This window comes from Megalobrama amblycephala, linkage group LG19 (genome assembly GCF_018812025.1).
Source record: "Megalobrama amblycephala isolate DHTTF-2021 linkage group LG19, ASM1881202v1, whole genome shotgun sequence".
In the NCBI taxonomy this organism is placed as follows: domain Eukaryota; kingdom Metazoa; phylum Chordata; class Actinopteri; order Cypriniformes; family Xenocyprididae; genus Megalobrama; species Megalobrama amblycephala.
The window spans coordinates 9,190,849-9,206,400 of NC_063062.1; the positions used below are offsets into that span (position 1 = coordinate 9,190,849).

Below are 15,552 nucleotides of genomic sequence, written 5' to 3' on the forward strand. Positions count from 1 at the left end.
TCGGGTTTACAGTGTAACTAGAAAATACGTCAGCTCCAGTTTGGGTCCAGCCTTTTATGAAGACTTTAGATGCCTAAACACCTGTGAAGAGACAGCACCAACTCTGCGAGGACTTCAGATGATGCAACTCTGGATCAACATGCGCCAATGCAAATTTTTCTATATATACTAATCATTTGTTAACATGTATTAATTACTTCAATGAGCTCATTGTTCTGTCTTAATACATTGATTTGATTTGTTGCATGATTTGTATATGTACATTTCTGAAATTACATAACCTGCACAGAATCACCTCTGATAACAGATTACTCTAAATTGTAAAGCTGATATGCATTTTCTGACATTTTCTGTAAAGATGCTTTGAAACGATATGTATTGTGAAAAGCGCTGTACAAATAAATGTGAATTGAAAATGTAAATTTAACTTTGTAATGCATTATACCTAACACTGTTAAAATCTTCGGCAACTCTTGCATGACCGAGTTTATGTACATTCCTATCCTGATTTTGTAGAGCCACATTGGGGAAAAGCCTTAAAGGGTTAGTTCACCCAAAAATTAAAATAATGTCATTTATTACTCTCATGTCGTTCTACACCCGTAAGGCCTTCGTTCTTCTTCAGAACACAAATTAAAGGGATAGTTCACCCAAAAATGAAAATTTGATGTTTATCTGCTTACCCCCAGGGCATCCAAGATGTAGGTGACTTTGTTTCTTCAGTAGAACACAAATGATGATTTTTAACACTGGATGTGGAGGGCAGTTGGACATAGTGGTGTTTTAGAGGTAAAAAATTATATAAATACGGTTGGGTTTCTCGCACAAACCGATCGTTTCGTGTCTTAGGACATCAATGTGCCGTCAGGAGCCGCGGTGTTTAATTTGGATTTGTCTGTGCATGTTTTTTTTTACTCTTATAGACAAAGTTCCCATTGACACGCATTATACGACTGACAGACCGCAACGGTTGGAGTTAAAAATCATCATTTGTGTTCTACTGAAGAAACAAAGTCACCTACATCTTGGATGCCCTGGGGGTAAGCAGATAAACATCGAATTTTCATTTTTGGGTGAACTATCCCTTTAAGTTATTTTTGATGAAATCCAATGGCTCAGTGAGGCCTTTATAGACATTAATGCCATTTAACTTCTCAAGATCCAGAAAGGTACTCAAAACATATTTAAAACAGTTCAAACTTAATATTATAAAGCGACGAGAAAACTTTTTGTGCGCCAAAAAAACAAAATAACGACTTTTAATGATATCTAGTGATGGCTGATTTCAAAACCAGTGGTTTGGAGCACCAAAGTCAGCAGTTTGGCATTTTGACACACGATCCGAATCACTGATTAGAAACAAAAGATTCGAAGCAGTGTTTTAAAAATTGCCATCACTAGATATCGTTGAAAAGTCATTATTTTGTTATTTTTTTTGGTGCACAAAAAGTTTTCTTGTCGCTTTATAATATTAAGATTGAACCACTGAACTCACATGAAATGTTTTGAGTACCTTTCTGGATCTTGAGAAGTTCAATGGCATTGCTGTCTATGCAGGCCTCACTGAGCCATCAGATTTCATCAAAAATAACTTAATTTGTGTTCCAAAGATGAACGAAGGCCTTACGGGTGTAGAACGACATGAGGGTGAGAAATAAATGACATTATTTTAATTTTTGGGTGAACTAACCCTTTAACCTTGCCATTTGATCGGAATGGAACGATATTATTTTGCAACGAGAATCGCTTGATGCTTGATGATGATTTTTTTTCTAAGTAATAACAGTGGAAATGTTCAAGAGACTTTTGGAAGCCAATACTTTTAAGGTTCCTATAGATATAAAATAAATATTCAGTAAAAAGTGTAACAATATGCCCCGGTCTCACAAGACATTTAATTAATGCAGTTATCACTGAGAAATCACCACGTTCACATCCACTAATCCAACTTCCTCTCTAGGATGACAGCAGAGGCTCGGTCATAGGCCGCTCTGAATAGATAATTAAGTCTTGATCTTAAAATATAAATGTACAGATGGGGCTTATGACAAAAATGGAAATTTTTCACCTTTAACCACCATTAGTTTGACAGTGACGCAGTTTCCCCTTAGCTCGAGAATACAGTGGGCCGAGTTCAGTCAGGTGAGAGGTGACAGGGCCGTATGGTGGATCTCCTGCCAGTGACAGGCTGTCATTTGGAGATGTGTGCCATGTGGCTGTCTCTCAGCCTGTCTTTGAGCTGAAGGATGACCCCTCCTGCTCACTGGGGCTTCACCGGCCATGCCATTCCTGTCTCTCAGCTTACACGTCTGACAGGAGACATGACGTCCGAGACACATCGACTCCATCTTCAGGTAGGCCTGTCCTGCGTTTTCTCTGATAGTTCAGGCAGGGAGAGAAAATGAGAGAAAGTGTATGTGTGTCTCATTCTTCCTGTAAGTAGCCTATAAAAGAGGTTATATAAAATGGCATTATTCTTAGAAATGTACAGGTATTGTATGTCTTTAAAACCCGGCTGAAGATTGAGAGAAGGCTCAAGGTTGAGTGTTTTGATTGAGGTGAAAGGTGTACTTATTATGATTTGGAGGGTATTTTCACCAAAAATACATCATCTCTGACATAAATGCATTTTTGCAATTAACTGTCCTTCCTGATGGAGTAATTTAACTTGATTTGTGGCTGTCGGGAGGAGGACAAAATGGGTATCAATTCTCCAATAACAAACAAATGCATCACAAACATCATTTGCTCACACACAGTTGAGCAAACCCTAAAAAGCAGGGCCAAGGACACGCATGGACATCTTTTTTTTTTATCATAATTACATGTAATGTACACTCTTAGAACAAAGGTTTAATGGGGTTCTATATAAAACAATAGGGTTCTTGACTCAATTTTAAAGAACAACTTAAGCCAAAAAGGTACAAGGAGAAATGTATTAAATGATTGCATACTACTTTCATGTTTAATGGTTTATCTTTTCTAGTGATAATGTATGTTTACAAGCTGTTTAATTCATAAAATTTAATCAAAACAAAAAATAAATTAAAACTAAATCCATAAAATGACCCCCTGAAGGGTTATATAAGTGTCTGACTGAACCCTTTCTATATAGAACCGTTTATTCTAAGAATGTATACTTGGGCATATGACTTGGCATATACTTGGGTATTGGTCAATACAATAGAACATAATAATAAAAGATTGGAAAGATTCAAGTGACATTCCAAGTTACCTATCTTCGAATAAATAGGCCTACCCATATCAAACTCAATCTACCCGCCCAGTAATTGAGAACTTCCTGAGAGCATTCTGACCTGCTGCATCACAGTCTGGTATGACAGCTGCACATCCTCAGACCGGAAAGCCCTTCAGCGGGTAGTCAAAACTGCCCAGCGCGTCACTGGACTCGGCTACTTGCCATCGAAGACCTCAACAACCGTCGCTGCCGGCAAAGAGCTCTCCAGATCATCAGGGATTCCATCCACCGCAGCTACAGTCTGTTTTCTTCCCTGCCATCTGGAAGCCACATAGACACATACAAAACACAGACCACAAGGCTAAAGAACATTTTCTTCCCTTGAGGTGTTGCATAAGCTAAACTCTGATCTCTCTTTCATTGTCATCTGACTTGCACTACAAATCCCCCATACAAACCCAATATCAAACTGCTGAATACAAATGATTTATTTCACTACTATTGCAAAACTAAAGTTTTTATACTGTGTGTTGGCTGTATAACTGATATTGTCATGAGACCGAACCCTTGAATTTTCTATAGAGTGTACTTGCAAGGGTTAAAAGTAAAGAAATAACAAAGAGTTTTTGTTGGGAAAAAAAAATTGTTGCTAAATGCTTTTGAAATGGAATTAATCATTTTAGTGACAAAAGTGGATCTGTTTTTGCTTTGCATATGGCCCTAGAGCAACAGCCATTTTACAGCAATGAAAAAACTGAGGAAGTGCTCTTCATTGGATAATCTGTCTCTAAAATGAAGTGCTTTTTAAACTATGTTCTAGACTATATTCATTGATGACAGACACAAAAGCAAATGGGTTAAGAAGGGTAATAATAAACAGGAAAAGAAGATCATACAGGAAATGTCAGCCTGTAAGCCTACAAATTAGCCTAACAATCACTGTTACAAAGTGCAATGCAATAGAATTATATTCTATACTATATATCTATCTATATATATATATATATCCTAATAACATACATGAAGCACTATATACATGAAGCACATGGTAAATTAAACTTTAATGAGACAAATTATTAATCATCATGAACAAAATTAATGCAGAGTGAGATAGTCTAACAGGGTGTCTTTTTTTTAAAGATGTAAGCACATTGTCCTCCCCTGCTGCAATATCAGAGTGTAGCTGGACATATTTGCATGCTCAGCGCTGTGTGTCTGCAGTAATTCATCATTGGTCTCTGAGGTATTGAAAGCATCAGCATCCGTCAGCAAGCTTATGTCAATGGCTTTGTTTTTAAAAGAACAAAAGAATTATTTCTCATCAGTAGACCACTTATTTTTAAATAGCTTGTGTTATGTGTGTCCAAAAATATCAACTGCAGTAGAGAAAAAAAAAGCCACACCTAATGGCCTGTATCACAATATTGACAAAATAATTAGAAAATTAATCAATGGCTAAACTGTGAAACTGTTTAATGAGATTGTAGCCTATGTCCGGTACAGCAATAAATAAATAAATAAATTAAATAAAACCTACAAAACATCTGCTCTCCTAACCATAATACAATCAAAATATTATAGAAATAAATAAACTGATGCCAATGCCAATTATATACACTGCACTTATAATGTATAGGCTTCAAGGCTGCATAATATATGCTCTACAACCCTAACCAAAGAGTTATAAATATAAACAAACATTCTAATATCAATGCATGTTTCAGCCAGTCATTGTATATAAATGACAACTGTATCTGCTTAAAAGCCTGCAAATCAGTTTTAAAGGCTACAAGCGCACTGAAACAGCATGTACTGTTACTGTAGTAGGCCTAGATACTGCTATCTTATAGGATTAGTTCACCCAAAAATGAAAATTGTCATTTATTACTAATGACATTCGTTCCTATTCGAACACAAATTAAGATCTTTTTGATGAAGTCTGAGAGGTTTCTGTCCCTCCATAGAGATCCAACACAACTACCACTCCAAGGTCCAGAAAGGTAGGAAAGACATCATTAAAGCACTCCATGTGACTCCAGTGGTTCAAAACATAATTTACCACTATACTTACAAAAATATTGATCTGCAACGCGCGTTCACAAGTTTCATGAGGCATGTATGCTGTGTTCAGACTTGCGCGTCAACTCAACAACATGCGTTTTGTGTTCACAAGAGCATCACAACGCATGTTTTTTGTGTTCACGCAAGAGCTGACATTGTTAAAAATTGAGTTTAAGCCACTGGAGTCATATGGAGTACTTTAATGATGTTTTTCCTACCTTTCTGGATCTTGGAGTGGTAGTTGCGTTGGATCTCTATGTATGCTATACAATTCATAATACCAAAGAGTTATAGGCCTATATAGTATAAACATGTTCACACGTTCATGTTCACAAATGTTCTTAATGTTCCTCTCGGGCAACTGATTTTTTTGGCGCCTATAGAGCAGTCAACTAACTTCAACTGTTCAGTGAACTTCATTTTGTTGTGGCTATGACATAATAACTCGTGGGAACGTGATAATGTGTCGAGTTTGAGGTAATGACATCCTTATGTTGTGGCCAAGCGATGTGAAGTCGTGGCCTTGAGATCCCATGTTGAGGAAACGACATCTATTTCTCATACAATGCATGTATACATGTATACAATTTGTGTGTGTGTGTGGATTAAGTGATGTGTAAGAGATGTTGATTTTTGTAAACATAGAAACATACTGTTATGCAAGAAAAATTTCAGACTGGTTCTGACAATAAAGTATCATATCATATCACTTTCAAATTAAATTTCCTGCTAATTTACTCACCCCTATGTCATCCAAGATGTTCATGTCTTTCTTTCTTCAGTCGAAAAGAAATTAAGGTTTTTGATGAAAACTTTCCAGGATTTTTCTCCATATAGTGGACTTCAATGGCCTCCAAACAGTTGAAGGTCAAAATTACAGTTTCATTGCAGCTTCAAAGTGTTCTACACGATCCCAGACGAGAAATAAGGGTCTTATCTAGAGAAACCATCGCTCATTTTCGAAAATATAAATTATATACGTTTTAACCATAAATGCTCATCTTGAACTAGCTCTCTTCTTCTTCTCTATTAGAATTCAGGCAGTATAGACACTGCTAAGTGTATTACTGCCCTCCTCAGGTCAATGTTTGAACTAATTGTTATATACTTGCACTAGCAAATTGTATATAATATTTAGTTCAAATTTTGACCTGTGGAGGGCAGTAATACACTTAACAGTGTCTACACTGCTGGAATTCTAATAGAGAAGAAGAAGAGAGCTAGTTCAAGATGAGCATTTGTGGTTAAAATGTTTAAAATTTTAATTTTTTTTAGAAAATGAGTGATGGTTTCTCTATATAAGACCCTTATTTCTCGTCTGGTATCGTTTAAAGCCTTTTGAAGCTGCACTGAAACTGTAATTTTGACCTTCATCTGTTTGGGCTCCACTGAAGTCCACTATAAGGAGAATAATCCTGGAATGTTTTCATCAAAAACCTTAATTTCTTTTCGACTGAAGAAAGAAAGACATGAACATCTTGGATGACATGGGGGTGAGTAAATTATCAGGAAATTTTCATTTGAAAGTGAACTAATCCTTTAAGCACTGTCCCAATCACCCAAAATCATGCTGTGTTTGGGTGGATGGGACAAAATAAAAACAACCTAATTCTGAAAAAAAAAATGTGACATTAACACATTTTTGACTGATTTTGTTGCTGTAGTACATTATATTCATATTTCCATCAAAGGTTTGTGGAAGCTATGACGATTTTATATAACCTTTTTCTCAGTTCATGCATTTCAGGGTCAACTTCCTGTCTAATGATTGCACCGCCCACCTACATGACGTTACACCAATGATGGCATCCAATTTTGATTAAGAGGTCTCTCAGCTAGAGCTCAGCAAAAAGTTTTTGATTTTCACTCATCAGGCGAATAAATAAACTCTGTATAGGCTAGTAATACTGTTCCATTTGACCTTACGTCCCAATCAATCACCCTTAATTAACTTTCTGTATTATCTAATAGTCATAAGTAGGCCTATAGGCTGTTTTGGCCATGTCGTGGCCATGACCGCCCCTCCCCCCTTATGTAAATATAATACTACCATAAATATATACACCCTGTGCAATCACTGTGCATTTCTAAAACCATAATTATAATTATAATATAGTCTAGCTATACATAAATTCTCATCCCAAAAGTTTTGCAGATAAGGGAAAACAAACAAACAAAGCTTTTAGTGTCCCTGTGCGCAAGTGCTTTCCTCTGCTGTCCCTGTCTAAACACCCCCCTATACTCCAGATCAGATCGCATTGCTCAAGATGTGTTTATTTCTGCTGCGCTGTCTTGTTTGCGACGTGGCTCCATCAGTATACAGTCATGTCTCGCATTTGCAGCGGAGGAACGTGGATAGGCAGACGAGCGCGTCTGTCAGTGAAAATGACACGCGTGCCACTTTGCTGCGCGACTGACGGCGGGATGCGCACCAGTGTCACATCCCTGTATGTGTAGCCCGGAGCGGAGTGTGGGGGTCCCGTCCATCAGGAAGAGGGGATGACGCGGCGACGGGGATGTGATGAGTGAGTGAGTGAATGAGTGACTGGAGCCGAGGCTTTTGCATCTCCTCATTCTCACGATCTCCAGCTGCCACATCAAACGCCTCCTTCAGCCCACGTCCGGCTCTTTATCCCATCAATTAGATTTAATCGCAGGGATGGGTCACATAAAGCCCACATACGGGTAATCTCGGGCCCTGCTGAACAAAGTACAAAAGATCAAAAGAGCCATCATAATCTGTAAAAGAGTAAATGAGATCACACACCTTACCATACTTGGGCCAGTTCTGACATAAAAGTAAGTGTTCATTGTTAATGAACTAAGTACAGGTACAGTACACTGAAAGTACAGTACACTTAAAACAAAGTAGCTTACTGTGGTAGTAACAGTACTTATACCACAGTGCTATGATTTGCATATTCATATTCACTGGTATTACATGGAATTCCAAAGCAAGGAATACTATGCTATCATCATGGTAATGCATAAAAATGATAAACGATATGACATTTGTTATGGCACTGTATGATTGTACCAATTGTATTTACATGGTACTCCACTGGCCTTCAAACACTCTAAAAAATGGTGTTAAAAATAACCCAAATTGGGTTGAAAATGGACAAACCCAGCGAATGGGTTAAATGTTTGCCCAGCCTGCTGGGTAGTTTTATTTAACTCAACTAATGTTTAAAAATTACTGTATTGCTTGCTTAAAATGAACCCAAAATATGTTGGAAATTAACATTTATTAATATGTTTAATAAATGAATATTTATTAATAAGTTTAATGAATAATTAAACAATAAACATTTATTAAATTGCTTACTAATAAATGTTCACCTTTTTATTATTATTGTTGCCTCTAATAATTATGTCTGTTTTTTAATTTCCAACCTATTTTGGGTTCATTTTAAGATAGCCATATAGTAATTTTTTAACAATATTTGGGTTAAATAAAACTGCCCAGCACATTAGGCAAACATTTAACCCAACCGCTGAGTTTGTCCATTTTCAACCAACTTGGGCTGAATTACAGCCCAGCATTTTTTAGAATCAAGCATACCAAAGTATCACTCAAAAACTGCATCCAAAAAACATGGTAATATGATACTTTGATATATATCATAGTATGTATGACTGCATATTTATATTAAATAATATTTACATGGCACTCTAATCATTGTAATGTCCAACAAATATTCCAGTACCATGATACAGTGTGCAAAACAAACATGGTATTTATCATGTTTGCTAAATAAGTCCTGAGCACATCTGCTAGGAACTCACACCACCTGCTGGACAATTCCTATAAAAAAATGGATGGCACATTTCTAAAATGTATTTAAAGGATTAGTTTGCCCAAAAATTAAAATAATGTCATTTATTACTCACCCTCATGTCGTTCCACACCCGTAAGACCTTCATTCATCTTCGGAACACAAATTAAGATATTTTGATTGAATCCGATGGCTCAGAGTTAGTGAGGCCTGCATTCACAGCAATGACATTTCCTCTCTCAAGATCCATAAAGGTACTAAAAACATGTTTAAAACAGGTCATGCGAGTTCAGTAGTTCTACCTTAATATTATAAAGCGACAAGAATATTTTTGTGCGCCAAAAAAACAAAATAAGGACTTTTCAACAATAAGGTGATGGCCGATTTCAAAACACTGCATCGGAGTTTTGCGAATCGAATCAGACTCGGAGCGCCAAAGTCACGTGATTTCATCAGTTTAGCGGTTTGATAGGCGATCAGAGTCTCTGATTCGATTCGTAAAGCTCCGAAGCAGTGTTATGAAATCGGCCCATCACTATATTGTTGAAAAGTCGTTATTTTGTTTTTTTTGGCAAAAATATTCTCGTCGCTTTGTAATATAGAGTGCCCCAGGGATTTTTGTAGGCAAAACCCGGAAGCGAGTTAGCATTTTAGGACTTCCGGTTCCAATGCCGTAAAGTCTATGGGTTTTTGCTAAATCGCCTGAAATAAGGTCTGTGGTTAACAAAGCCTCTAAATACTTTCACGTTTTGATCTATGACATAAAACACACCAGTTATAACCTGCTTGTGATTTTTTAAACTTTTACTGTGTCTTAAAATCGGCGGTTGCTAACAAAATTATTATTATTATTATTATTTTTTGCAGAACTTTATTGAACAAAGAATTTGCGGTTGCTAACAAATTGCTAAAAGGGACTACTTCCTTTGGCGCGGACTTTAGACGTCATCGTGACAAACAGGACCTTTGGACAGCATTTGTCATGAAAAAGTGGATAAGTATTCATACACAGAGCAGATCATAATCAGTGAGCATGTTTTTAAATAGAGTTGTTTTCTATATACAGTTTGAGGAAGCTTGATGATGACGACGTTGATCCGCGACCATGGTGTGCTGTAGTCCGTTTATAGCCTGCTGTTAGCCTTTTATATCTGACGACTTTATTTAGGCTTCAAAATCTATAAATGTTGTTTTCACTTGTAAAGAGTATCTTGATAGACAAAACGTGTAAGTGTCATAACCCTTTGTTAAACACAGAGCTTATTTTCTGCGATTTTCCAAAAGTCTATGGGAAAAAATGAATAGGCTTTCAGTCGAGGGAACCCGTGCGCCGCTAACTTCCGGGTTGGCCTACAAAAACGCGTCATCCCTGGGGCACTCTGAACTCATGAACTGTTTTAAATATGTTTTTAGTACCTTTATGGATCTTGAGAGAGGAAATTTTCACTTTTGGGTGAACTAACCCTTTGAACTGTTTTTTTGTTCATCAACATCAACAACAACAACAACAACAATCTTTACTCTGGTCTAGTACAACAGATGTGCTTTATTTGGCAGTTTACAGCATGTGCGGTGATTCGATTGTGTGGTCCATCTGAGACTGGGCTGCGGTAGAAGCCGTTTTGTGCAGCTTTTCAGTTGAAAACAAGACTTTGGCTTTTTACAATAGTTACTTGTGGGAAGAGAAATGTATTTTTTTTTTTAAACATAGCATTTACATAGAAGTAACATGAAGAACATAGTCATTACAAATTGTGACTCCAAAAAGGAACAACCGACATAACTAGTATGTTAATACACATTTTAAACATTACATTCTCATCCTTCAGGCCATATTATGTCCATCATAATAATATGCCTGTCAAAGAGATATTAGTCCAAATCTGGTCAATATAACTACAGCAATAGTCCAGATGAGTATTGTGTCAATACACAATCAACATGTAACATTGATACTGGCCTATTAGTTGTTAGATGCCAGATTATAACACTGATTTCTTTTTTTTTCTTCCTTTTTTTAAATCGCCATCTTCTCATATCTCACAAAATATACTGTTCCTCTTCATTTGGAGAGTCTATAGCAATAGACTTGGCAGGATACACAGTACTGGACTATCGCATGATCCTTGGTGCTGATCTGTCATTGCAGGCTGCTTTTCTGAGACGCACCCCTCTACGGATTGTCTTCAACATATCTTCTCCATCCTTCTCATGCTCTTGATCCTGCTGGTGGCTGGCCTGAGGGTCTGTGGGGAACGGGAACTGGCCCTCACCGAGAGCATGAGCATTAGCGACCAGCTCTCCAATCTTCTCCACCAGACTGTGGCGATTGGCGGCAAGCATCTGGTCTTCTTCTGAAGCGAAGCCTGCAGCTCCAGGTTGCTGGGCATAGACAGTTCCACCACCAGCTCCTCCCCACGATGGCAGGCTCATTCGCTTGGGAGAGGCTTTGTAGTCTAAAATTTCCAACGTTTCATCATTGTACAGACTTTCCTCACTTCCATTGTGCTCAGGAGGGGGGCTGGGGAATCCAGGTGAGTCTGGGACAGTGGGGGTCTTTACAGGGACGATAGGTGGTCGGATAGGGATCGGACCCACACTAGACGGGGTGCGTCTCACGTTTGTTTTAGAAGAAGGGGTTCTACGAATGGTGGCTGTTCCTGAGGCTATGACACCACTTCCTTTCCCATTGGTTGTTGGGGCTCCCTGGGCACCCAGTGCTCCGTGCAGTCCTGCGGTGCTGGCGGGCCTCTTGGTCTGGATCATACGGCGGTAGTTCTGAGCCAGGTTGCTGTGGCGAGGGACAGTGGAGGACTTGTCGAAGTCTGTCTGTGTGTCGTTGTCACCATCGCCATTCATGGAATAACAATCATATTCAGATCCTGCAAAGAGAAAATGGCAGAGAAGATGTTATTGAACTCTCTTAGCCTAAACAAACATCAAACTGACTTCAAGCAATGAATCATATTTGTCTTTTTGGTCTGTTAGCAAAAGGTTTATAATCAAATACAGTTTATTAAATACAGTTTATCATTAGATTATGAGAACAAATTCGTTAAATTATGAGAAAAAAATCGTTAAATTACGTGAACAAATTCGTTACGAATTTTTTCTCATAATCTAACGACTTTTTTCTCGTAATTTAATGACTTTATTCTCATCATTTTATCTCGACTTTTTTCTTGAAATTTAACGATTTTTTTCTCGTAATTTAATGAGTTTATTCTCAACATTTTATCTCGACTTTTTTCTTGAAATTTAACAAGTTTTTTCTCAACATTTTATCTCGACCTTTTTCTCGAAATTTAACGAGTTTTTTCTCGTAATTTAATGAGTTTATTCTCAACATTTTATCTCGACTTTTTCCTCGAAATTTAACAAGTTTTTTCTCGTAATTTAACGAGTTTTTTCTCAACATTTTATCTCGACTTTTTTCTCGAAATTTAACGAGTTTTTTCTCGTAATTTAATGAGTTTATTCTCAACATTTTATTTAGACTTTTTTCTCGAAATTTATCGAGTTTTTTCTCGAAATTTTATGAGTTTATTCTCAACATTTTATCTCGACTTTTTCCTTGAAATTTAACAAGTTTTTTCTCGTAATTTAACGAGTTTATTCTCAACATTTTATCTCGACTTTTTTCTCGAAATTTAATGAGTTTATTCTCAACATTTTATTTCGACTTTTTTCTCGAAATTTAACGAGTTTTTTCTCGTAATTTAATGAGTTTATTCTCAACATTTTATTTCGACTTTTTTCTCGAAATTTAACGATTTTTTTCTCGAAATTTAATGACTTTATTCTCAACATTTTATCTCGAATTTTTCCTCGAAATTTAACGAGTTTTTTCTCGTAATTTAACGAGTTTATTCTCAACATTTTATCTCGACTTTTTCCTCGAAATTTAACGAGTTTTTTCTCGAAATTTAACAACTTTAACTCGAGATGGTTTTATTTTTTTATTATTGCTTGGCCCTATTCCTCTTCCATAAATATTACTGTAATTTATAATAATTTAAAATAACGCTTTTCTATTTTAACATATTTTAAAACTCCTGTGATGGAAAAGCTGAATTTTCAGCATCATTACTCCAGTCTTCAGTGTCACATGATCCTTCAGAAATCATTCTAATATGTTGATATGGTGCTCAAGAAACATGTATTATTATTATTAAAAACAGTTGCTGCTTAATATTTTTGTTAAACCCGTTGTAAAAAAAAAAAAAAAAAAAATCAGGATTCTTTGATAAGTAGAAAGTTCAAAAGAACAGCATTTATTTGAAATGGAAATCTTTTGTAACATTATACATTTCGTTGCTGTCACTTTTGATCAGTTCAGTGCATCCTTGGTGAATAAAAGTATTCATTTATTTAAATAAAGTACCAAACTCAAACTTTTAGTGTACAAATGATAGTGTACTTACATAAATTTGTAGTTCATTCAACTCAGAAAATTAACAATAGAAACTATTACATCTGTTTATTTTATTTATATTGGTTACATCATTTCTACATTATACTATTTCTATGCATTTTAAGTTCAGTTTCGTTAGCTTAGCAAGAGTCTGTTGAGTCTACAATTCGCATCCAGTGAAGGACATTATTTGCAAGCTGCACTGAATTGTTGCCTTTGTAAAGCAATCCAAATTGGTCGTTTTTGTTATTGTTTTACAGGTAGCTACCTATGCAAAACAGCATAGGTACTTACTAGTTTTCGAAAAAGACTTGTCAATCTTTGCGTGTGTAAATACATACTATTCTCTGAATGAAAAGTTTTAAAGGCTGTACCAACTGTACATGTGCACTTGTACTAAAGTTTATGTTTGTCTGTGTATATTACCCTGGGAAGGGATAGTGTCCTCTGAACATGATGGTGTAGTGTTCTGTGTGCTGTATCCACTGGAGTACTGCAGAGAGTCACAGCTGCTCTTCTGCTGCTGTTCTATACTAAGCCCCCGAGTCAGAACCATAGCCAGCTCACTAGCGGCGGATGACATCGGCCTACCATGCTATGAGAAAAGGAAAAGGAGAGAAAATTATATATCTCTCTCTCTATCTTTATAAAATCATTAGTTTCCAGTTTTATTAAAAAATAAATTCTCAGAACCTTGGCAGCGACATCTTTAGAATTCATCCTAGCTAGCCTATAAGGATCCTCAGGGTGAATTATTCCATTTCCTCCCAGTCCACTAGAGGGCTCTGCAGCCTCAGTCCTGCGCTGTTGGGTTACAGCCGTCTGCTCATAGTGACTTGCCTTTGACCAGTCCTGCTGCAAGAGGAAATTGTTTTCAGGGTCATGGAAATATAACCAGAATAGGACAGGACCTGTGCATGGGTCTGCAATTTCATTTGACTTATTTAGTGGATGTTCATTTTAATCAACAAAAATAGCCAGAAAGCCTGAGCCGGATGTTGGTTAATAATGAAAAGCTGATGATAAAGAAATTAAATGGGATGAGATAAAGGTGAAAACAAATTAAAACTAATATTGATTTGCAAAGAATAACAGAACATAAAAGCAAACAATGGCCGACCGAATGGTCAAAATGAAAAACAAACCTTCCAGTAAGGAACCTTTGATGTGGGTGAAGGGGAGTTTGATCCTGGGGACTGATTATAGGAAGGGGACGCAGGAAGTATGTAAGAGTGAGGCCTGATGGAGTCATTAAAACAGTGAGCAGGGCGAAAGGTAGCAAAGGATGAGCCGAACTGTGGAAACGGAATGACAGGATGGCCCAATCAAATACGGAGAACAACACAATAGTGAATACCCCACACCAAATAACAGCGTAATAATATACAAATATAATTCTAATTGCTAGCTTAACCCTCATCAAATATATACAAACAGTTACAACTGGTTTGAATGCTTTTTAACAGGGCGGGGGGTGGGGGTGGGATTATCCATTAGGATTTTTTTAGCCCTCATATAGTTTATGGGCAATGTGCTTGAAAGTTTTAAATCAAAGAAACATGATAACTTAAGAAAATAAACAAATAATCACAACAGAATTCTGTCAATTAAAAGAAATTTAAGTGTAAGGTGCTAGATGCTAAATTCCCAGACATAAAATAATACTTACTATTGTGGGAGAGCCGCACTCACTGACTGACTGACAGGTTTCTGAAGCCTCTGAGGACGCAGAACTGGATGACTTCTGTTTGCCAGAGATAGATAAAGATAGGTCAGTGAAATAGATTAAACAGCATTAAACATAACAGACGAAAACAAGACACCAGATGAACTGGTAAAGACCTGGCTAGTGATGTCAGACGGCATGGGGGAGGGTGGTTTGGAGTGCATATTTGCATCTTGAGAGACAAATCCAGAATCATGAGAGGAGACGCTGCTCAGGCGGTGGGCGCCACCTGGTGGCAGATGCACCAAACTGAGAGGAACACAGAGAAATCATTAATGTTATTCCCAAAACTAGCAAATAACCTAATAAGAATATCTAAATGCAACTGAGAATGGTTCAGACATATACACTATTAAAAATAAAAATTCTTTAT

At 36.9% G+C, this 15,552-nt stretch overlaps 1 protein-coding gene across 8 annotated transcripts in view; it reads right to left on the minus strand.

Moving 5' to 3' along the window:
* Nucleotides 1-10,567: 10,567 nt before the first annotated feature.
* Nucleotides 10,568-15,552, minus strand: part of mtss1la (MTSS I-BAR domain containing 2a) — a 31,052-nt gene continuing 26,067 nt past the window's right edge. For 4 of the 8 annotated variants that reach the window (XM_048168537.1, XM_048168534.1, XM_048168538.1 and 1 more), the window contains 6 exons: nt 15,296-15,428; nt 15,123-15,197; nt 14,599-14,748; nt 14,147-14,308; nt 13,880-14,048; nt 10,568-11,921 (listed from right to left, as the gene is read on the minus strand). In XM_048168537.1, coding sequence (XP_048024494.1) covers nt 11,152-11,921; nt 13,880-14,048; nt 14,147-14,308; nt 14,599-14,748; nt 15,123-15,197; nt 15,296-15,428 — 1,459 coding nt within the window. In that variant the 3' untranslated portion in view covers nt 10,568-11,151. The remainder of the gene's footprint in view (nt 11,922-13,879; nt 14,049-14,146; nt 14,309-14,598; nt 14,749-15,122; nt 15,198-15,295; nt 15,429-15,552) is intronic. The other 4 variants (XM_048168540.1, XM_048168542.1, XM_048168535.1 and 1 more) reach the window with 3 other exon arrangements.